This window comes from Acanthaster planci, linkage group LG06, assembly GCF_054643075.1.
Source record: "Acanthaster planci isolate LZ-2023a linkage group LG06, COTS_SCS, whole genome shotgun sequence".
In the NCBI taxonomy this organism is placed as follows: domain Eukaryota; kingdom Metazoa; phylum Echinodermata; class Asteroidea; order Valvatida; family Acanthasteridae; genus Acanthaster; species Acanthaster planci.
Window position 1 is genome coordinate 10,076,019 of NC_141782.1, and position 23,006 is coordinate 10,099,024.

Consider the following 23,006-nt stretch of genomic DNA (forward strand, 5'->3'; position numbering starts at 1 on the left):
TGAGTCTCTGAAAGTGAAACGCATAAACGCATTGTGCACGCAACGCACCCCCAAAACGTACTGTGACGACCTCGGGTCGTCCTTTGTACGGCTGTTTTATAATTAGGTGCGTAGGCTCTATTGCGCGTTTCCACCACAGGCCACTCCCCTTTCTCGCTAGTGGAAATATGATTGCGCGTGCGCGCTCTTGCGACTCAGCTCAGCAGTGGCAGTGACCCCGCTCCACTAAATTTGCAGCCAATCAGGGATTAGGGATGGTTTGCATAGTCCAATCACAATTAAGGGGTGCGAGTTTAGGACAACTAATTGCTCAGTTATTAATGATAGGGTCTCTATTAATGATTACCCTCGGGAAACCATCGAGAGGCTTGAGCGAGACTCTCACCAGGAGCAGATCCAGGGGGGGGGTTGGTGTTGGGTTTGGTGGATCAACCCCCCCGCTCTGAGACCAAAAAATGTAAAAATGGGGGGGGGGAATAGAAAATAACTTAAGTAAGTGCACCAATACCGTTGTAAAGAATGTATTCCATTTATTATGTTTCATCATTGTTTCCACTTGTCCGCAAAAGTGAGACATGAAAAAAAAAATCTAGCCTGATCCCCCCGAAAAAAATTGCTGGATCCTCCCCTGTTCACGCGCCGCTGCCCAGAGCTGTGCCACTGACGTCATGCAACAAGGTGCAGAAATTGTTACGATTTGGCTCAGCCATGTCCTGCGTTTGATGATTTGGAGGCTATACGATATTCTATTTATATTTGCAGCTTTCACACCTGTCTCGTCTTTTGACCCGCATTTTTCAGCCAACGTAAATGAGTTACTGTCAAGCAGTTTAAGTGGACGTCCAGAAAAAGAGATCCTAATACTGAAACTTCTCGCTGTGGCTTTGGCAACAACTTGAGTAAACAAGATCTCAGTTACATCCCTAGAATAGACAGCACAGCGACAATATAAGGCAGTCACGCATATACCAGTAATTTAAACAGGCGATCGTCATTTCAACCACTTCATAGTACGTGCTGAAATGTAATACAACAGCTGAATAAGTTCGTTTTTGCACCAAGCCAGGATCAATATGGCAACACTGCACACCTTCGCATGGATAGTCTCATCACTTCTTTTAGTGGACACACTGTGCTATCTGGTAGATACCCAAAGTAGGTTGATTTTCTTTCCTTTTTTAAACATAATTTCTTCGTTATTTCGGCGTAGGCACATGCATGACGCACAAGGCGGCCGGTGGTGGAGTACCCTTATACTACCTGTTGTATTGTGTGCGTACTGAAAAATTACCTGGTTAAATTTTATCCCAAGAAAGGGTGAAGACTGCAACTACCAAGATATGGGCTGTGTTAACCCAATTTTTGGGATGAGAATTACTTTCTGTTTCATTTTTCACCCACAAAAGGAGTGGATACCAACCATTTTTTGGTTGATAAACAAACCACAAATTAATTTCAAGAAGCATTTTCGACACTGGATAAAACGTATCTAGCACGGTTGTCGGAAACCGATGCGGCTGAAATTTGCCTTCGAGGTAGTCACTGAAAACCGAATTCAATTTCTCTACTCTCCTGAGTTTGCCGAAGTAGAATTTAGTCGGCCGCATTGCACTTTGTACGCGTACATAGTACGCTCAAGCACCGTGAACTGGGCTTCCTTATTAGCAAGCCGAATGTGTAATGTGGTACTGTTATAATACCGACGTGTTTATCGCATGGGGAATTTAATGCACAAGCCCTACTTATAAACAGCGGTGGGTAGTCTGATCGGGTGGCCGCTGTCTTTGGCTCCGCTGATCATGCGGCCTGCATTTTTACAGAATTTCAAACATATTGCATTTGTGGCCAATAAAGTCTTATTCGAGATGAACTGAGGCAGATCAGTCCCTGTTACTGTGTGAGGTACATTTCCTACATTTACAGAAGTTGGGACATCGTTCACTAATATTTCTGAAATTTTGAGGACAGCAATGTTGTAGTCTTGGATGGACAAATAACTGTTAAGTATCCCCCTGATGTCTAAAGACAAGTACAATTAGTAGCCTACAAAAATGTTGCATACAGAAATAGGAAAAATTTTACCTGCTTTTTGCTCTATATCCGCACGCCCCTGTGGTGGATACAGGGAATCACTCTTACTCATACAGGCACACCTATTGTGAATCGCACGTACTGTTGCGATTTGGGTCACCCTCTATGTTCGACGATATAGGCGATATTATATTCTATTTGCAGCTTGGACACTAGTCTTGTCTCTTGACCCGCACTTTTCAGCCACCGTAAATGAGTTACTGTGCAGGAGTTCAAGTGGATGCATTTTAGAAAACGAGCAAACACTGAAACATTTCGCTGTGGATTTGGCAACAACTTGACAATATTTCATTGAAATCGAGAATGGTTTGCGGGTACACCACGTGGAATCGTTCTCTTCAATCAAAAGTGGTGGTTCTGAGAAGAACTGGTGATGGTCAACTCAACGTTTAGACCAAGATGCTCTATATATAACTCTATGGTCTCCATGCAGTCTGTTTTTCCTCTTTTCCATTGTCTGCAGGTTGCCACAGTGACCAGTACAGGTGTTCCAACGGAGTGTGCATTCCTCGTTCTCAGGTTTGCGACCACTATAACGATTGCGGAGACCAATACGATTCAGATGAGAATCCTGCATTGTGCTCCTCAGATTGTAAGATATGGTTACAGGGTGCAGTCCACTAATTCAAGCAATAATTTCCGCCAGGCTCATTAGCATTAAAAGTGCCCCCACAGTATCTTTCGAAAAAGGGGATTGTTTGGCCCCCAAAATGGTGAGATTGTGTAAATCTTTGCCAGGATCGAAACCCTGGTTTTTTGGGCTTCCATCTGAGGGCGGAAGAGATAAAAAATACGGTTGACAAATGTTCCCAAAGGACCGAGAAATTAGAGGGTTGCCATTTGAATAATGGCTGCCTGCTGACTTGGGAACTTCGACTTTTGGGGGGTTGGTTTTGTTTTGGGTGAATAATTAAAAATGTAATTGGTTAACCCCCCGAAAATTGAAAAGAAACTGAAAGATTAATGACTGAATAATAATTAAATTTTTGTGTGAGACACCTCAGGGATGTTGGCTTGCATGTTATTGAGCTCTGAAGAATGGTGATTTTACACTGTTTTCAATGGGGCTGGAATTAGTGGACTGTACCCTACAGGCATTACACCATTTGCTATTTAAAGTTTGGCCTCGAATCGTTTATAATTATATGAGTCTGCGCAATGCACGCATACTGGCACGCATGTAGCCAAGAACTTCAAATGACCATAACAACAAAACTTTATGTCTGATTGACTTCAAACTTATAATGATTAGGAGTGTTTGTACGTGCACGCCAAGGTTAAAAACATTGGGCATGGTACAGCCGAGTTGTTAGGGGCTGAATCCACCCCCTGGCTGTGAGATGGGTCAAATTAACCCGGCTCTTTGACGGTTAATGACCAAGGCCGAGGAAGGACGAGGCCCAAATTGATGGGTGGCACTATATAACAATGGTACGCTTGTACATAATCAGGGATATTACCGCGTTTGGACAGTCCACCGCATATGATTCTGATACATTGTTCTGGTTCTGTGTTTCGGTCTCGCAGCAAAACGAGCTCCATCTTTATCCAAAACTCCATGCTCGTGCTAGATTTTTTAATCCTCACACACCTTGAAATGGACGTGATCGATCAAGCAATTGTTTGACTGGCACTAGCCAAGGCAAAATGCCACAATATTTTGTCAACTTCAATGCTGCATATCTCGAGTTGGCGCTGATCAATTTCTTATCACACTTCTAGAAGTGCAGATCAGAACATAAAAATGGTGTCTGTCCTGCCAGTTTCTTTGCTCAACAAATGGAACCATGTTGCCATGGAACACTTAATTTAGTGTTTTTTTGTTTCATGCATTCCACTCCATGCCATGGAAACACACACACAATCCTTTTCAGGCTGCTGGAAGAGAATTCCTGATTGGTCAGAGTGTGATACGTGCGTGATGTAATGGCCATTTGAAGTTCATGGCTACATGCGTGCCAGCACGCATTCATTGAGCACCGTAGTGGAAAAAGTAGACATTTTGGCTGACACATCTCGGAAAAAAAATACGCACTACGCAAGAACGGTATTTTCAATTTTTGCAAAAATGGTGTGCAAATGATGACAAAGTGTTACTCTAAAAACTCTGAAATGCTCAACTTCTGAAAAAAATTGCACAACAGCGATATCGGAAAAAATGTCGGGGGGGGAGGATTCTGCCCGCGACTCCTTTAGGGGATTATAACAATAGTATACAGTTCCAACATGATCGACGTTGAAACCAAACTCTCGCAATTGCCAATTTCATTGTTCAGACCGATGGCACTCGGCTACATTTATCAACATCATTTAGCATGATTTGAAAATTTTGATCAAAATTGGAAGCCCTGATATAAGCGATAACTTTCCCTTTTACGCTTTCTATCCATGTATCGCTTTGAGACGAAACTTAATAACTATTGAAGACTGGTAAAGATTCGTTTGAAGCAGTCGATGTCCAAATTGAACTAATCAAATTCAGTCACGCAGCGTTGATACCAAATTTTGATTTTTTTTTGTCACGCACAGCTGACATTTACTGCTGGGATCGCAGTTTTGCAAGTATACTGTGCATTGAGCGAAACACCACTGGCCTATTCCAGCATTCCTTCTTGGAAAACGATACTGCGATATATATATTTACTGCGCCTACAACTTACTCCCAGTACACGTACCTCACTGAGGTAAGGTATCCTTCCCTTTGGGTGGGAGACAAGTTCAGTTAAGAGGCTACAAAGTTTGTTCCCCTTTCTCGATTTATGGTTAAAATTGGAGAGGGAGGACACACAGGGTGCAAACATTTTTCAAGGGGGTTAAAACAGTACTGCGGCTTGCACATGATTATGTGAGTTGTGTTCATTTCAAGATTTCAAGGTGGCAAGGGGAGGAGGGCACAAACATCGCTAATGAGTAGCATCTGCCCCTCTCTGCCACCATGCGTCACATACCACTGTGCTCAATTCTATTCTTCCATGGAAAAGGCAGATTGCATTGTGCTGGGCAAATAAAAGCAAGTTTTTCAACAAAAGGCTATAAACCAATAATTGGAAGACTACTGAAAGAAGAATAAGGAGCTCATCGATATCCCTTTTGAAGTTGGGGCCTACTTTTGTCTCATTACCTCTCGGATTAATTATCGGCTTGTCTCATTATTTCCAAATACCTTGTGTCCACTCCAGGTTGGCCTGAATGTGCCGGCCTTTAACTTGTCGGGGCTGGGTGACAAAACTGTGATGGTCAGCATTTCATCGGCTAACTGTTTGCAGACGACTAGAACTTTCGTAAGTCTGCAGAAAAACAAACAAACAATTTTTGTGTCGTTGATCAAACGCCTGCAGAGTTGGTCTTCAAACCTGAAGATATTACGACTGTCCCTGTTTGTTTTTGCTTTACGACGCTCTCTTGAACAGCCGGTAATTGCCTGGCTCGATTCATATTGGGTCATTTCAGCAGGCTGCATTTCTGAGGCAATATTGGATACAGTTCTTTTTGCTTCATAAGTCAAAACAACACAATTACGTTCACCTGTCTTCCAGCAAAAGTTACCCAATTCAGTGAATTTTTATGAGTTTCAAGCAAATTTTCATTATATTCGTTTTATTCATGCAGATCACTGACTTCGAGCAGATTTCCAAGAAACTACGAGTTCCTCTCCATGTTGAGTCCGAGGAAACAATCCGTGTCACGATTGAGTACTTCGTGGATATTCAGAGCCGTCCTGCAGTACCAGTCAACGTGACATGCAATGATTGCATCGATTTGTATTTCCGAACGCACTTCAGTGGCTGCGAATGTCTTAGGGATTACGCCGCCTGGAGATCGCTTATTGCTTACAGGCAGCTCTGGTTCAACGTCACTTGTAGCGTGCCTGAAACCAACGAAATCTTCTTTTCACTGTACGACAGGTGTCTTGGTGAGTTCTTACTGACGCATGGGTTTTTGAAAGTATCAATGTGTTGCGTAGAACGAGGCAATTAACAACTTGCTTTGCACTTGTTTTCTTGCATCATTTCTTTGTATACGGTTGGTCAGTTAAACATCATTTAAACGACGTACCTGAGGTTCCCAGGGATGCCCTTTATTTCAAACTTTAAAAAGCAACAGTTTATTTCTCTTTCAGTGCCCTCTCAAAAATTTGTGTGCCCCTAATGCCCCAGAGAACAAAATAATGATACCGAACTTAATTACGCCCCTGACGTTAATTTTCAAGACAAGCTATAGAATACTTTAACAATGCAACGCTAGCCAGACATATTGCCACGTTTGAAATGTTTGGAAATGATTGGAAATTATGTTTGCACATAATTATTGATTCAAAGGATTATCTGTGTGTTTTCGTATTTTGTTGTAATGCAATAAGCATAAAGATCATTAATAAGGAGACTTAGCATATTATGTTGAAAGAGTTTCACGTGACCGACTAGCCGGAAACCAGTCTCTACTTTAACCTTCATTGGGCAAAAGATAGATAACTTGATACGACATGAAACTACTTTGAGTGGAACATTCCAGATAAATGAGTTTTTCGATCCTCTTATACTTTATTCATTCAGGACCACCATCTTTCGAATACATTAGCCCTGATGTGACGTCATTTCTAAATGATGAGATCGTTCTGTCGTGTGTGGCAATCGGTGATGTTGCCCCGGTTGTAAAATGGGTCGATGAAGAGGGAAACGTGCTGAACTCGAGTCTGAATGGAGTCTACTTGAAGACTGTGGTGACTGACTCCCCTCAAAGGTAACACACTGTCATGGTTTTAATGGTCAGATAGTAATGCAGCTTTCAAAATTTAAAGTCCATGAAACTACGTGCTTTGTTAATACAGAGCTAATCAGGTTTGCTTGCCAAACACAAACAGCCTCGAATCAGTCACAAACTTTGATCAGTTGACCTAACATCTTCGAAGTTGAATTTGCGAAATTGTGGCTTTTGCTCAAACAGCTTGAAAAATATGCGACTGCGATTGTAGGTCGTTAGGAATGAAATGAAACAACTGAAAGCTATCGTAAGTCTTCAGACTAATTTATTTTCAAGACGTGAGGTTCAGTTTGCTCCTTTTGAATCGACCTGTTTTTCTGTTTGAGCCATATTTTAACTATGAATTTCCCGAATATTGCAGTAATTATGACCATTATTTCACACAGATTTAGATGTGTCCTGGATGACTTGAAAATCAGTAGAGAGGTCACAGTAGCCAAATGGGGTAAGACTATGTAGGCAAGAATCCTCAAAAATTCCAGTAACACTAAAATCGTTTTCGTTTAAAAATATGTCACCACTTAGAATGCACGATAATGTCTGCTTTCCTTAAATCGTACACGTCCTGTAGTGCATGTAGAGAGCCCTGACGGCCAAAGCGAAAAAAGTGTGTAAACGTCACTTCATATCTTAGCAAAAACGGGTCGTGTTTTTGTAACAAGGCATCATGCCACCATGTCAGGCAGCGGTGACTTTCGGAAACCGTGTGAGCTTGGTAGACCTAATTTAAGCCTTCCTGTCAATGAAGTTGTGACAATCGGCAACAGCTCACAAGATGAAAGACGCAAACAGTCGCGGGAGAGAGTCGTTCGACCAGAAACTGAAAGAAAACTGTGTACGAATCTCCTCAAGTATATTCGTCTGCAATGACTTTCTTGATACCACTGTATTTCATTAATTTTATGGTCAGCTGTTTTGTTGACAATCCACTCCGAGCGAAACAAAAGAGGGCGTGGGTTTTTGGTGCTCACCGCATATATGAGCGTTTGACGCGGAGCGCGCTGAGTATGCGTAAGGTCTTTCTTTCGTCGATCGATGTTGCACTTAAGCTCGGGGCGGAGAGGGCGAACGTATTATCTTACTGATAGAGAAAATGGGCCAAGTGTGTTGTACTGGTATTGGGACATCGTTGCACACCCGCCATGACAGCAGGGAGCAATACTGCCAAGTTGAACGCGATCATGTATTGTGCCGACTAACTGGGCTTATGTCACTCGCAATGATGTGTGTTTCCATAAAAGCTTGCTTTTAGACTGGCGATGCTGCGTGCGTCGTCTAGCTCTTTATGCCAACGCAGAAAATCAGTGCAGCTAGGCTTTAGGTAGAAATACACAAATTAAGCCTTATTTTGTTTTGAAAGCCCCTAGTTATATTATCTCATCAAACTCTTTCTCTCTCTGGCTTTTGCAGGGCCCGTTTGCGAAGATATTTACAATGTGAAGAATCTCCGTTACTATCGTTCTGCACCTAAGTGCTACTCATCGCGACTTCTTCGAATAAAATCTTCCAATTTCAGCCTGATTCGCCCTGTGATAGCACACCACCTGAGTGTCACATACCTCTCGCCACCGACCCTGCACTTGAAGTACGACGCTCGAATGAGATCGTTTGGAAATGAGTATCTTCTGTTCTATGACAATCAAAAGGACGGCCATGGCACGGTGGTCAGGTTAAATGACACTGCTGAGAAATTTGACGTGCAACTTGTGCCCCCAGCTGTCCTAAAAAATGGCAGCTTTGAATTTACCTTGTCTGGAAAGTTCCTCAATAAACAGTTTCCAATACCGTTTGTGGCGATGTCTGCAGAGCTGTCAGTGATCGATTGCCAAGAGCGAGACAGCTGCGACGAATTCTTTAGAGAGTGGACCAGACTCGAGACTGCGTTTGTGGAGTCAAGTTGCGGTAATGGACTCCAGCAGGAGTATCTGTCGTACTTGCTGTGTCGCGAATCCACATCAGACCCCGGACCAGGTATACTTCTCAGAACGGCTGCTGATTAAATATGCAGAGATTAGTGGGGCTGATTCCCGCTGTGGGTTTTTATACAATACTGTCTTTTATGACTTGCTCTGGTGTTTGTTTTTCTTCAGTTCCGGTCGTTTCATCCTCTGCCCGGCATCTGATTGAAGCCCCGAATGATTTGCTCAGCAACCAGCCCTTCCCGGTTGTCTGCCCGATTGAGAATGCCGCCAGCTACGAGTGGTATCGGATCGACTCTGACGGCCGGCGCAACTTCCTCACCAATGGCTACAAGCTCATCTTTCCTTCGTTTGAAGATCTGAGGGATCAAGGGGCATATATCTGTGTTGGGAGAGGGAGAAGTCCTCTCGTCACTGCTACGGCGGAGCATCGGACAGTCGTGTTGAAATCAGGTAAGAAGTTGTTTACTAATGTTGGTTTACGTACATTTGCTCTCTGGGTCATTTGATTTGAAGCACAAGATTTGAAATTATATAAACCATGTAAGACAAAACAAAATTTAATAAAGATCACGTTGATTTTATTTTTAAGATTTCCATGTCTTTGCTTACGTAAAATAAAATCTGTAACTCAACCTACACCTTTAATAGCTTTAAATCTTGGAAGTTTATATAATGATGTATCAGACTATCTGCCTTGAGCAAAGGTTGGCTCCAAAAGTGGTGCGGCGAAGTGTTTTTTCCGTCACAGTTTTTTCCTGTAAATGATGAACGTATAACGTGCGATGTCCATCGCCACGGCATGCTTACGTATCGCCGCAGCGCAGCCAACAATGAAATAGACTGGTCCTTCGCTTTTTAATCAGCTTGTAGATGTACTGTACTCGGGACATAAGACCATAAATGTATGATATAGAAATGACGTCATCGGCGATGTTCGCGCTGACTAGAAACCAGAAACTTTAGGGGGGGGGAGCTAATCGGTTGAAAAGAGCCATAGGGGTTGGGAGTATTAATTTTGTTGGTAGCCATGCGACCATAACAAGTGCAAGTTATATTCATTTGTGAATCAGCGAAATGCAGGTTCCCACATGAGCCTACTTTGCTAGGACAATTGCGCCCTCTCTTGGTCTCGCTCAAGGCGGTTAGATTCCTGAAATAATGTACTACATACATTTTGTGTCTCCAATACATGAAACAATCTCCTACAGATATACAATATGCCTGTGTTATGATACATTCTCCCTCTCTCCCTGCTTGTGCATAAAGATGCATTTCGTCGATCCTCTTTGCACATAAACAACTGCCGTGTATTAGTTCTTCAACTTCAATCCTGACCAAATCAAGCTCAGCCCCCGCCCAAGGCCCCCGGCTCAAAGTGGTATCTCATTGCGCGGGATACGTGCTCCCGCCGGAGATGACAACATTGACCGGAGGAGTTGAGAAGCTTAGGAGTGTTTTCCTAATGTCGGAATCGTAGTTACGAGACTTTTTTCCATCCTTACAAGTTCTCTTGTAAGGTTTGGCTGCACGATTACACCCTCCCAACAAGCAAAAACCACAAAAAACACACAAATACCAGAGAGCTTTAAGGCAAACTGTACATATGTATTCTGAAAAAAATGGTTCATACTAGACTTTCAATGACGAACAGTCATACAAATTGATTGATTCACAAAAGTAAGCAAATTATAGGCCTACAATAATGGTAGTTGCTGTCAGGGGTGCAAAAAACGTTGCGGGGTTAGTTCTCAACTTGTTCAATTTTCTTTTACTCAAGAATCTTCTCCAAACCACAGTTCCAGCTTATAGACATGCTCTCTCGAAAGAAGCGCCTTTTGTCACACTTAGGCCTACAGAAGGGGCATTAACAATAATTTTGTCTCCTGTTTCAAGGCATCACCACATTGGCTGTCAACTTGACGCTGAAGAATGAAACATTCACTGACGATTTAAGTAATACATCCAGCATCGCTTTCAGTACCCTGAAAGAGAAAATACGCAGCCAGGTATGCGCTAAATGATACCACCCAGTGATTTACTGTAACGTCATATTCACACATTTAGGAAATGGGACACTTCTCCAAGATATCATCCGTACAAGCTTCAACCAATAGAGAAAGGAAAGCAAAGAAGACACTTCCACACACCCCAAAACTCGACTGTCCCAGTCTTAAATGCGACAGTAGAAACTTGTCCTCAAAACTGTTAAATTTCAGTGTTATATTTCTTGCAAAAGTATGATACTAAATTTGATTTAGTATCATATGATTATGAGTATGATATGATTATCGCTTTGGGCACACTTCCGATGCCTCTCGGCAAAGTGTTTCCTGCTGAAACCCTTTCTTAGTAACTTTGAAGGCAAAGTCGCCTGCAACGACGTTGTAACGTCACAGTCTCGGCCGTTATCGGCTGATTAGCAACCAATGGACGGACAGAGCGATCAACTGAACATGCAATAAACCTATCTAAGCCTACCGTAGCTCATTTACTTACTAATGTTTCTTGATCGATCCTGTTTATTTGTGTGATTAAATGATAGGTCGACCGGTCACTCAGTCAAACCGAAGGAAATATACTGAGATTCTTAAAGATGTAACCAAACCTTATTTTCACTTGCTGACGGCTGTCTCTTACATGTCCACCACCTGGTTTCAATTTTATTGTAGTTGCCATTGGATGTGATATATACGCCTATCATAGCTTACGATGTTGTGCGCTTCTACCCGGGCAGTGTTATCGTCTATTTAAGAGTAATCTTAAGTTCTCAGATTAATATGCTAGACGCTGACTCTGTAGCATCGCTGCAAATGGCAATATCTTCCAATGCCTCCAGTCAACCTGGACTGGACATCGATCCCCTCAGCGTAACGGTGGTTTCACTCTGTAAGTGCAAGAACATGTTTTGTTTTGAGCATTTTTGAGTTTTAAGCCAGTTTGTGAAATCCAAAACACTGTCGTTTCCCTGTTGTGGAAATGTAAATTGGAATAACTACAGCTAGATATGAAAGCAGCTTAAACCCCGAGGGTTAGGATCGTATTGGATTTAGCATGGATCAATTATATTTTTAGAGATGAATATATTAAGTGACTGCCGTATAAAAAAGATGTTTGAATTTCGTGTTCACAGCTTCCTGTCCTGTCGAAGTTATTGAAATAGCAGGGAGAGATGTGACATTCCCACAGACCAGAGTAGGACAAAATGTTGAGTTGCTGGAAGAATGCATCGTTACCGGAAAGAAGGGTAAATGCAATAAGTCCGATTAATGACACATTGCTCGTAAAATTTGGTTTGGTTTTAACTGTTCGAAATCTCTTTATTCGTTACGTACTTGCATGTCAGAAAAAAACCATTCTAACGTCATCTTTTGTTCTAACAATATAAAATACTTTCACGGTCAAGCTATAGCTCAAATCTGATCAGTGAAATTTAATTGCAAATCCAGAGCAAGACTCTTGTGAGCGGAGGCAAAACTAGTTTATTGGTGTTGTTGGGGAGGGGTTCAAACAGGTACAATTTACTGAGTAACGTTTCATATCCTTTCTGAGATGTGAGGCTACATTTTGGGGTTTTCTACATATTTTGGGAAGGATGGGAAATAGAATCGAACGTCTTTTTGTCGTGGGTATTTCAGACGAATAATTTTCGGGGGGGGGGCTTGGCCCCCAAGGCGAATAGGATGAAAGGAAACCTTTTCAACAGACTCTGTAATGATCCGTACGATAAATGGAAGACCGAAATACAACCTATGGGCACTAATCAAATGAGTTCAAAGTAAATCAGCAAGCTCTTCAAATGTGCTCTCTCCTCCTTCCATATATAGGTGTGATTTTAATTTCTCGAACGTGCGAAGGAGATTTCACCCAGAATGCTCATTGGCTTGAACCCGTGTTGGGCAGTTGTAACGTTAATGTCACTGGCCAGCTGGATGATTTAAAACAAGTGAGAGATATCTTTATAGCGACTACAGCCCTATAATGTGTGGTGGCAAATGGTTGGATAACTTTGACGTTCAGTGTTCTCTAATGGGACCTCAGTTTTTAATTCGTCATTTTTGATCAGAGCACCGGATGTTATTTCATAACTAAAAACGATGTAGGAAGATCAGGACTGATATTTCATGAAGCCAGAAATCACCCAAGTGTGGACTGAAAACCCACAGTCGATTATTTGAGAACAACTACGGGGTGAAGGATTTTGAAATATGGAATGATGGCTACAGGAAACTGGACCCATCATGGCATTAGTTTCAGCGAGTAACATATTTTGTGCAACGTTAGCTCATCAATGTAAGAAAAGTATTTAACGAAATGGTACAGTGGTTTATCTTTTTGACAAAAACAGCAATAATGAACACTGGAAGTTCTCCATTCTTTTCTCAATAAACGAGGCACGATTGCTGTGAATTCCTATTAAAATAAAACTCTGATGAAGTTTTCCGTTCGAATCGTTACCCCAAATTCGCATATTGAGAATATTTGTGTGCAAACATTTATGCTTACTAGACTACAGTCATAGACTGAAACAATACCAAACTACACGTGCTCCAAATGCTGGCAATCGTGCACATTGCCTTTGAAGCTTGCTATGCTCCAAGAAATAGAATAGCCCTTCTCTTGAACACAGGGCCCCAAAATGCCCAAGTGCAAGTGACAAGTTTAATAATTAAACATTATAGTACATTTTGGGTCCCACACCACGAACTGACCAGTGTTTAGAATTTGATATAATGGTTACTGGTATTAATTTAATATGGCTGTATGGTGTTAATAAGTGCACTTCTCTCGCACATTATAAAGAACGTAACCAACACCAGTGTTGACACAGCGCGCGAAAAAACGGGTGTTAGTTTGTTGTACGAAAATAAATCGTTTATTATGCAGTTTTCACAAGTGCTTCGATTTCACTATGATGACGACGACTACAGCATCACGTGGTGCTATGGTCCTTTCACTCTTCCAGATAAATGTAACGAGTGATAACGTGGAGGAGGTGGCTGAATCTCTTTACACCATAACCAGTAATTCGTCGCCAATTGATGACGAGGCACTTTCATCGGTAGCTGACGTCCTAGATAACATTCTCCACGTTCGGGATCCTTCTCCTGAGGTAATTGGAATTCAGTGGAGCAATGCCATCTGTCAACAGATCGATTTTTTCCATAGCACAGATTATTTAGCTTTTCATACACAAAGTCTGAATAAATTCTGATTGAATCCTTACTAAATATGCCCTGCATATGTTATGTGGCTGAGCCTCTTTGTGAGGTCATGAATAGTGTGTGTGTGCAAATGGACGGATACGGAACGTCTTTGATCGTTTACCTGTGGAATGGAACGTTCCATTTTTTAGTGCGGCCCGCCACTGGTCAGATGCCGAGCAATTATTCAAGCGTTGCATTAAAACTTTTCTTGTGCTACGACTGACCTACTGCGTGTGTCCGTGCTGGAAACACGGGATTGCATGGCTGTAATAATAGACAGGACAACTGTCACAATCCAGCTGAATTTCCTGTTTCAAAGAATTCTCTTCTAACATTGGTCGTTTTTTTTCTCTGAGTTTCCCTAAATGAATATTGTACCTATTATTTGTTCAAATACCAAGGACACTGCACTCTTTCAGCAAAAAATTGGGCTGATGTTCTTCGCAAAATGCCGCTTCCTCTTCTGTAAGAATATGGCAATGAATAAAACATTTTCTTCGTGCATGCCCAACTAAACAACAATATTTAAATCAAGAGTCATTACTCATTTAATCATGAGTCTGTATTTCCCAATTGATAGGTAACATTGAATGTTGTAAGTGCTGTGAACAATATCCTACAAGTCGGCAGTGAAGTTTTTGACAAGCTGTCGGACGGTGGTTCAACCTCCCGCATTGTACAAGCCGTCGAGAGTCAAATCTCGCATGTTCTCGAAGACGGTGCGAACTTCACCGCGGTCAGGAGTACCCTCGCTGTCGCAGCGCTGAACATCCCTCCGAGTTCCTTGGGCGAAGGAGTGGGTTTTGTTGTCACGGGAGAGATTTCTGATAGCGTACTGACAAATGACAGCGTCGGTATTTATTATGGCTCTGACTTTCCTGTCGACGAGACAGTGCAGTCATCTATTCGGCTTCCAGGCGCGGTATTACGGAAACATCCATCGGGTAAGTGCCCTTGCCGTATGAAAATGAAGAGACGATAGAAGTACTTTTAGGCAAAGTTCCTACTCTGACGAACCTCACGTCGTCATGGCCTTATGGCCTCAACCTGCTCATTATATATAAAAATGTTCTTTGTCACAAACTATAAAGCCTGAAACTTGACCTCTCTGGCGCGCTTCCAGAACCTGGATAGGTAAAATAACGTGCAAAAACCTTAGAGTTTGCATAACGTCCGTTTTTGTTTTGTCTTGTTTTTTTACTACCCAAATACAATTAACCTGCTCTCTATCCCCTTCCATGTACTTCACACCTGGCAGTCAATATTCCGGTACCCATAAGCTTCGTGGTGTACCAATCCAGCAAGTTATTTCACTCGAGGCTCATCGATGAAGCCGTCTCAAGTGGTTCCCTTCGGTTCGTTGGCAGCGCGGTGATTTCTGCCACAGTGATCGGTGTCTCAGTAGACAATCTTCCTGAAGACGACCCAGTCGTTGTCACTTTCCAGCAAAAACCCGTAAGGCCATGAGGGATAATATCACGGAAAACCAGTGTTCAAATGAGCAGTACAGGTAGCGGGGGTGGGTGGGTGTTGCAGAGCTGCAGAGTGCACTGGGTTGCAGATTTTAAAGTAAAATCGGGACGCTGATAGAAACAAAACATGACAGCCAAACAGATTATAATATGCAAAACCGCAATATACTAACGTTGTTTGAATGCAACAGTGCAGTAAAACAGTAAAAATGCATTTAATACGCCATACGTAAGCTGCTATTGTCTTACCATTGTTCCCATTTCCTTTTATTTTGTGATTGAACCGAAAATGGACACAAAGTGAGCGAATGAACATAGCTTTGGCTTCGCCACTAATATAGATAGGCCTATTGGCGAAGCTAGAAAAGAGCCAATCGCAACTCGGGTAACAAATGTGACAGGTTGAACAAATCAAAATTGGAATAATTTGGAAAAAAAAAAAATATGTCACTAAGCATCAAAAATCACTTTTATCCTGGGACTGAGACAAAGATCAAAGGCTCTTTTTTATGCATGTGCGTCATTTTAACGACTTAATCCTTGGAGACTAATTATGCATGTGTGCCCATTGCAGCTGACAGAGGGAACGATGCAGTGTGTTTTCTGGGACAGCCAACTGCAAGGTGGTGTGGGGGATTGGTCGACAGAGGGCTGCAGACGACATGCCTCAAGCGGCGGGAGGACCGTGTGTCACTGCAGTCACACCACCAGCTTTGCTGTTCTGGTGGTAAGTGTAGAGTTAGTCTGGCCATGGATAGTCGTACCTCCATGGTCTAGCTCCCTGACCTGAAAATTCCTGACGGCAGCCGATAAAATCTTAGGTCAGATATCACTTACGGTTAAATATAAATCATGACGTAACATGCCAGGAGTCAGGGAACACCTGTTTGGGCCACGGATCTCCGTAGTCTCGCCTCTAAGCCATTTATTTCATTTTGGGGTGTACTTTACATAATACAATGTGGCACGAAATACACAAGAAAAAAACTGCCCTTAAGACTGACGAAAACAACTTTCCAGTATCATGTAGCCAGCCCCGCTGGATTGTCACTGCTGCGCAGCATTTATAACGAGCCAACGAGAGCTTTCAGTTTAAGCGTAAGCTCACGATTTCCAAGTTCTACTGCTGTTCATACGTCCATTATGACTGTTTATGTTTTTAAACGTGTTTACTTATATTCGTCTACTGATTAGTACGCAACACGGCCGACAATGCCCGACCATTAACGAAACCTTCTGAATGTTGACGATAAGGAGTTCGAAATATTTCTGATATTTTTGGATTTTTCAGAAAACGAGGAAATGCCTCTGTTTTTGTTGAGTGACAGTGATATCGGACCCTTGAATCGGAAGAGAGTAGCAGGTTCATTGGGTCTGGGAGCCAGACTAGTTAAGAGCAAATTATAGGGAACAGGCGACGAAGCGTTCTTAAACTCAGCTTTTGTGCAATATTATGTTGTCCTTCAATGTATGAAAACGACATGTACCTGTAACCCATTTTGGGTGAAGTTTGTTGGAAATACACTTTAAAATTGCTCATGTTTTTCAACTAAGGAAGTTGTTGCTGTTGCCTCTACAGGACATTCACGGCCAGCGTAGCCCCATTTTGGCTCTTGACATCATCAGTAAGATTGGATGTGCTCTGTCGATTGCTTCCCTGGCTTGTACCATCATCATATACCTTGCTATCAAGTAAGGATGACAGAATTAATTATATGAAACTCTGATTATTTCTAAAATCAAAACTTTATCAGTCTCAGTCTTTAATTTCTTGTGTCAAAACGAACACAATCCCTAGACAAAAGCCTTTAACGTATTTCAATTATGCGTATTGTTACGATATTATAAAAGTTATTAAAATGAATATTGATCCACTGATATTATTAACGTTTTAAATTCCTATCTTGCTCTTAGTTTTTCTCAATGACATGCCATTTTTGGAATCTCAAGTGTAGGTGATTTAATCTCAGAAAAGTTAGATCGCACCGTCGTCCCAAAATACCCATTCAACTGCTTCAAATTGGATCGCAGGTCCCTGCGAGCGAAGACACCGAGTCGCATCTTGGTCTGCTTCTGTCTGACACTCCTCTGTCTCTATCTGGTGTTCCTCGTGGGCGTCGAGCAGACGTCTTCCCGCGCGGGCTGCATCATCGCTGCAGTCTTACTGCACTACCTCTCCTTAGCCTCCATGGCCTGGATGAGCGTGGAGGCAACCAATCTCTATCTCAAACTAGTCAAGATCTTCAACTCGGACGTGAAACACTTTATGATCAAGGCCGGTATCGCTGCCTGGGGTGAGTAGACATTTCTGTTTCGTAATTGAGGGGCATCACGTGTCTCTGACTGGAATCACGTGAACAAATTGAAACTGAAGGGTTTGATCTTGGTCGGGAAGCGGGCTGTAAGTTAACGACTGTAAGTCCAACAACAGTCCCATCTCGTCCAATCACGCCTGAAGCCTACCATTCGTCACAAAAAAATTACAAAGACTAGATTGTTAACCAAATGATTTAGAAAAGATTGCTTTTGCTATTGTGAATCTGGAGTAACATTTAGGATTCACATAATAGATATCAATGGCAATTACTCGATAACCCCTGAGTGATAATTTCCCGGTCTGCCAAAAAGTCAGGCCTATAATGTCGGACCCATTACCAACTTTTCGAGGCCAAAATTGGGGATTTCTTGGTACCTTTTATGGTTTGCTGAGGGATGAAGCAAAACCTTGGGGCTAGTCTCCTCACTCACCCATTACAAAACTAAAAATCCCCCTTTGGAGGAGGGGGCGCGGCCTCCACTAGCCCCTTTTCATCCACCAGTGATTGACATCAGTTCTGGTTCATACCAGTGAGTGATTATGAAGGCTCTGATCTGAAATTCCAATTTTACATTCTTTTCATTCGTTAGGCTTGCCAATGATTGTTGTTAGTATAATACTGGCGGTGGATTACACAGTCTATGAAAATGAAACCAGGTAAGATTTGTGGGCACTGATAGTTTAAAATAATTGTGAATACTTGCAATAAACTTTTGCGAGTTCAATTTGAACAAACTACGGTATACTGAGTTATTTGACTGCATATAAACATGATTTAAATTCCCCATGCTAAAGCCACTGTTGCAATACTTCGTGATTCAGGGCAAGCTTTTGCATAGCTTGCACCATTAGGCCCTGAGCGAGACCAAGCAAGGGATCGATTTTTGGTACGAACTCTATTTCGCTGGTTCACGAACGACTAAACTGAGATGCATGAGTTGCGTACGCGTCGCTACCAACAAAATGAACACTCCCGACCAACATGGCTCTTTCAACCGATGACGGGGTCCTTCTGCTCAAGGCGGCACTGGTTCCTGTGTGCTCGTCTTTTCCATTGAAAACAGTGTATTGTTGCAAGGCGTCTCCAACTAAGTAAAAGCTTCCTCGAATCACGAGGTATAGCAACAGTGTCTTTATTACGGATAATTCAAATGGTGTGTTCACGTAAAGTGAAGAACTCAGTGTCCCGAATTTAACTTGCAAAAGGTTTTTGTGACAGACGAGACGACCCTTACTCAGTATGTGTAAAAGTGCTTTCCAGCGCTCACTTGAGTGTGATTTCTCGCAAAAATATGTAGACATCTGTTGCAAAAATTCTAGATAATCCACAAAGAAAAAGGGGAAAAAATCCTTGAAAAATTTTGTCAAGATTTTACACTGTAATTTAGATTCATATGCTCTGCATATCTTCCAAACGTCAATATGATGCTCGTCTGCAGATGATAAACTCCGCCAACTACAAATATAGCTCACGTAAATTTTGCATCTCCATTTGGATCTCCAGTTGCTTTTTGAAGCCTAGTGTAGCCTTCTACTACGGTCAGCTGCTCATGATTGGCCTGGTTTTCCTTTATAATGCCATCATCTTTGTCCTGGTCGCTCGTCGTTTGACCTGTAAGGCTGACAAGATCCAGAGTTCTTCCAAGAGAGGTAAGCGGTCCAAGATTGCCAAGCGCCTGCAGAACATGGTTTCCGTCTCGGTATTGCTTGGCCTGACATGGGCCTTCGGCCTGTTGGCCGTGATCGAGTCCTCGACCTTTGCCTTCCAGATCCTCTTCTGCGTCTTCAACTCCCTGCAAGGCCTGTTCATCTTTCTGCTCTTCGTCGTCCGACAGGACAAAATACGGAGTCAGGTTCTGAGTTGCTTCCGGGGGAGGAAGCAGAATTCTGGTAAGACGACAGACCGCCTTGTATTGCCGGTGCCCCAGTGCATCGGCAAGCAACTGCCTCAACTCAGCGATGATGATGAACCGAAAGAGAATGAAGAGAAAGAGACGATAAAGTTATAGATCAATTGCAAATGAACTTGATATTTCAAAGTACATGTACCTCATTACAGTGCCAGCATTCGCTGCATAGTTTGATTAGCGATAAATAGTGCCATTTCAGTTGCTTAGTTCATGATAACATGTTATTGATAATTTAATAAAAAGATACATTCCAATTACTATGTGTGATAACACATTACCCGTTTGCAGATCTTTTTGGTATGAAGTTTATCCAGCATCTGGAGCACGTGCATGTTTAAACCAATAAGTTCCACGTGCTGGAAGGAAATTTAAAAATGCGACGCCGGTCACCGTCGCATTGTATTACATATGCGCATCTGCAGAGGTGTGCAACTGCAACAAATCGTTTGTCTTGAAGAGCGATTCAGGAATGAATGTCCGCATTTTTAATAAACTTTCTCTCAAAAAATAATTTTTTTATTCTGAAAATGTGAAAACGATCATTTTCTGAATACACGTATAATAAAACGCATGACGTGCCAGGAAGAGGTTCTATACTTCAGTAAGATATTTAGTTAAAAGTCACGTATAGATAAATTTTTACTGTAATTGAATTGTGCTACATGATTAGCATGACAGTCTCTGTAGTTTTAGCGGTGTCTTAGAAGTGGAAGCAATTTTAATTCCACGTTCATTTCTTGTAAACTAGCAATTACACGCTCAGTGGTGCTAGCCATATATCAAGTTATATTTTCATTTCCTTCTATAGTTTGAGTTTCGAGTGTACTAACAGACCAAATAACAGTTACAGATAGGATCCCTCAAATACTGGGCATAATCGTGCATTTTTTGGTTACATGAAAAGCATTTTGAGTTATTTGCAGTATAATTCATGCTCGTGGGTATTTGTTAATTATGAGAAGTCAAATAAAATTTTTAAGGTTTCTGAAATATTTTCAGCTGTTTAGTTTCAAGGTTCTGCGCTCAAATGTTATGTTCCAAGATTATGCTTGTCCAATCACTATAACTGCGACATAGTTTTTAAAATTGTTACAAGTATATTGACTTTAATTTATTGGTTGAGAGTGATTAAATTGAACTTTATTGGTTTAGAGCAATAATAATTTCATTTGTTGGAAACGACGAACTTCAGTTGGATTCTTCTCGAGCTGTCTTTTGTTGAGAACGTCGTCGATACATTTTTGGGATTAACTTAAATGCAAGTGAAATAGCCAGGTTTGCATATTTTGCCACAAGACGAATCGCCCTGAGCGTGTAATTACAAATTTGTAATAGGATTACGTAATAACATGCGATATAATGCAGTTAACATTTAAGCTGGCGACAATATACCAACTGATCTTTACCTTAGAAAGTGTTAAGGAGTGGTTTTAAACTGGTACTTCTGAAAACCGGAGAAAGGCCTAGCGCAAAAATGAGCAAAATTGGGACTGCCGTGAGCTCGCCCGGTTAGCTCAGCCGCCGTGTTGAAGTCGAGACCACTTAAGACCTTCACAAGACCGCGCAAGGCCAACGCAAGACCTGCAGTCTCAATTCAAGTCACAAGCTATTCAAATGAACTGCAACAAAAGCATTCCTTTGTCGTTGTTTACGCTGTCACTTGTAACTGGTCTTGTGCATAGTCTAGTGCATGGTCTTGTGCATGGTCTTGTAACTGGTCTTGTGCATGGTCTTTTTGTCTGGTCTTGTGGTGGTCTCGACTACAATGCTGCTCATTCGATACAGCATGGACCTAGTCCCAATTCCAGGGTCGTTGGTTGACCCCACCCCCTCGAGTTTTTGTATAAGGGTGCCACTGCATGGGCAATGTTTTGGTATAAGATTTCCAATTTTTCGTCGAGAACATCGTCTGTTTTTAATTTGATTGAAGTCCAGTCAATCTTGAATTAACCCCCAGTGTCCCATAAGATCCCATACAATTTGACCACCGATTAGGTTTACCACCGGTTAGGTTTTGGGTAGGAAAATCGATTATTTACTACCGTACGTTACCATTTGAATTAGAATTTGAGTATGCGTTGGGGTAAACGTCAGAGGTAGAGGGGTAGTTGCCCCTGGAGACATGTTGGCAATTAAAAACTACATGTTGGTTTATCTTCAAAACCGGATATTTACTATTAGTTAGCATAGGCCTACAGTAAAGCCTTTTGTCATTTTTACTCGGTTTGATAGTTCGGAAGTGACAGAAGGCCGCCATATCGAGGAGTGAGTGTTTCAACTGCGTCTAGCTGAACATCTGACTAGCTCTCATGAATCTAGCCTCTTAGAAATAGCCTAATGGAGATTGAAAATTGTCACGTTCACAACTCTTTGAAATCTCCGAAATACGGCAGCTTTCTAAACCGGGGGAAAATAAATTCAGACGAAGGCACCTAATTTTTACAGTCACGGATACACCCCTTACAATGACTTTCTAGTCGTTATACGTTGTTATTGGTTGGGCTTAGTTCCTTTCCAACCGCAGACTTGAAAGAGTGGAGTGTTATGCGTGAAGAAGAAGTGACCCGCGACAATTCGAGAACGCGGTAATGTACCGTCTTCAAAAAATAAAGTGATTAGAATGGATCGAGTTGGAATATTCTCGTCATGCGAAACCCGGGGGGAATGTCACTTCCCCCAGGAATGATCAGGGGGCCGGTCCAGACGAGCAGTGCACCGCCGCGCTGCTCGCCGTTGGAATGCATGTACCACAGCCGAACACGCAGGGGAGTTGCACCGGTGATCAGAAGCTGATTGTTGTCGACTCTTCCTGCATCCTCAATTAGGTCCAATGACGAGATAACACGCTCAGAGAGGGATCGCTTTTCCACGCGGCATGATATGAGTTGACTCTGTCATTCAGTTAGAAATATATCTGCAAGATTACGGGCATTCGAGCCTTAAGTGAGGCACGCTCACTCTTCGGAGGGTTTAAATTAATTAACCTTTTAACATGCCCGACTTTAAACTTGGGGCGGACGCACTATCCTCAATCCTTTCTCATTTTTGAAAACTGTCCCAGGAAGGGAAGATTACCCGCTGTTCTGTATCTGAACCTATCTGTTTTTAAAACAGTACCAACCACTTCAACATGTTGTTGCCACTTACAATTTTTGGAAATATTACCTTTTTTGTAATTTGCAGATAGAAAGCCGAAACGAATCGATGACGCAAATGGACCAAACAGATCGTTAATGTGAGATTTTCTGTGAAAAGATTCACCTAAAATTATAGATATTCCCCACTGTGTTAAAAAGAAAGTGAATTTCCTTGAACATCCCTGACAAGAT

At 42.1% G+C, this 23,006-nt stretch overlaps 1 protein-coding gene across 2 annotated transcripts; it reads left to right on the forward strand.

Annotated features, from left to right (window-relative positions):
• The first annotated feature begins 750 nt into the window (after positions 1–750).
• LOC110975718 (uncharacterized) lies at positions 751–21,951 on the forward strand. Of its 2 annotated transcripts, XM_022228433.2 has the most exons (21): positions 760–1,155; positions 2,555–2,683; positions 4,621–4,775; positions 5,271–5,372; positions 5,701–6,004; positions 6,645–6,831; positions 7,239–7,297; positions 8,263–8,823; positions 8,943–9,224; positions 10,668–10,780; positions 11,444–11,660; positions 11,905–12,018; positions 12,599–12,717; positions 13,738–13,884; positions 14,559–14,922; positions 15,237–15,433; positions 16,025–16,177; positions 17,030–17,142; positions 17,482–17,744; positions 18,358–18,424; positions 19,272–21,951. In XM_022228433.2, the coding sequence occupies exons 1-21, from the start codon at positions 1,074–1,076 to the stop codon at positions 19,774–19,776; spliced, it is 4,233 nt and encodes a 1,410-aa protein (XP_022084125.2). In that variant the 5' UTR covers positions 760–1,073; the 3' UTR covers positions 19,777–21,951. The 2 variants fall into 2 exon arrangements, with proteins under 2 accessions (XP_086994573.1, XP_022084125.2); XM_087138447.1 differs by lacking the exon at positions 18,358–18,424 and having other exon boundaries at positions 751–1,155; positions 19,272–19,414.
• The last annotated feature ends 1,055 nt before the right edge of the window (positions 21,952–23,006 follow it).

Bases quoted from the DNA above. Each gene is read 5' to 3' on its own strand.
- LOC110975718 (XM_022228433.2), top strand. From the start codon at position 1,074: ATGGCAACACTGCACACCTTCGCATGGATAGTCTCATCACTTCTTTTA. The intron at 1,156-2,554 runs GTAGGTTGATTT...CATTGTCTGCAG, and splicing joins CTATCTGGTAGATACCCAAA to GTTGCCACAGTGACCAGTAC. The intron at 17,745-18,357 runs GTGAGTAGACAT...TTCATTCGTTAG, and splicing joins GGCCGGTATCGCTGCCTGGG to GCTTGCCAATGATTGTTGTT.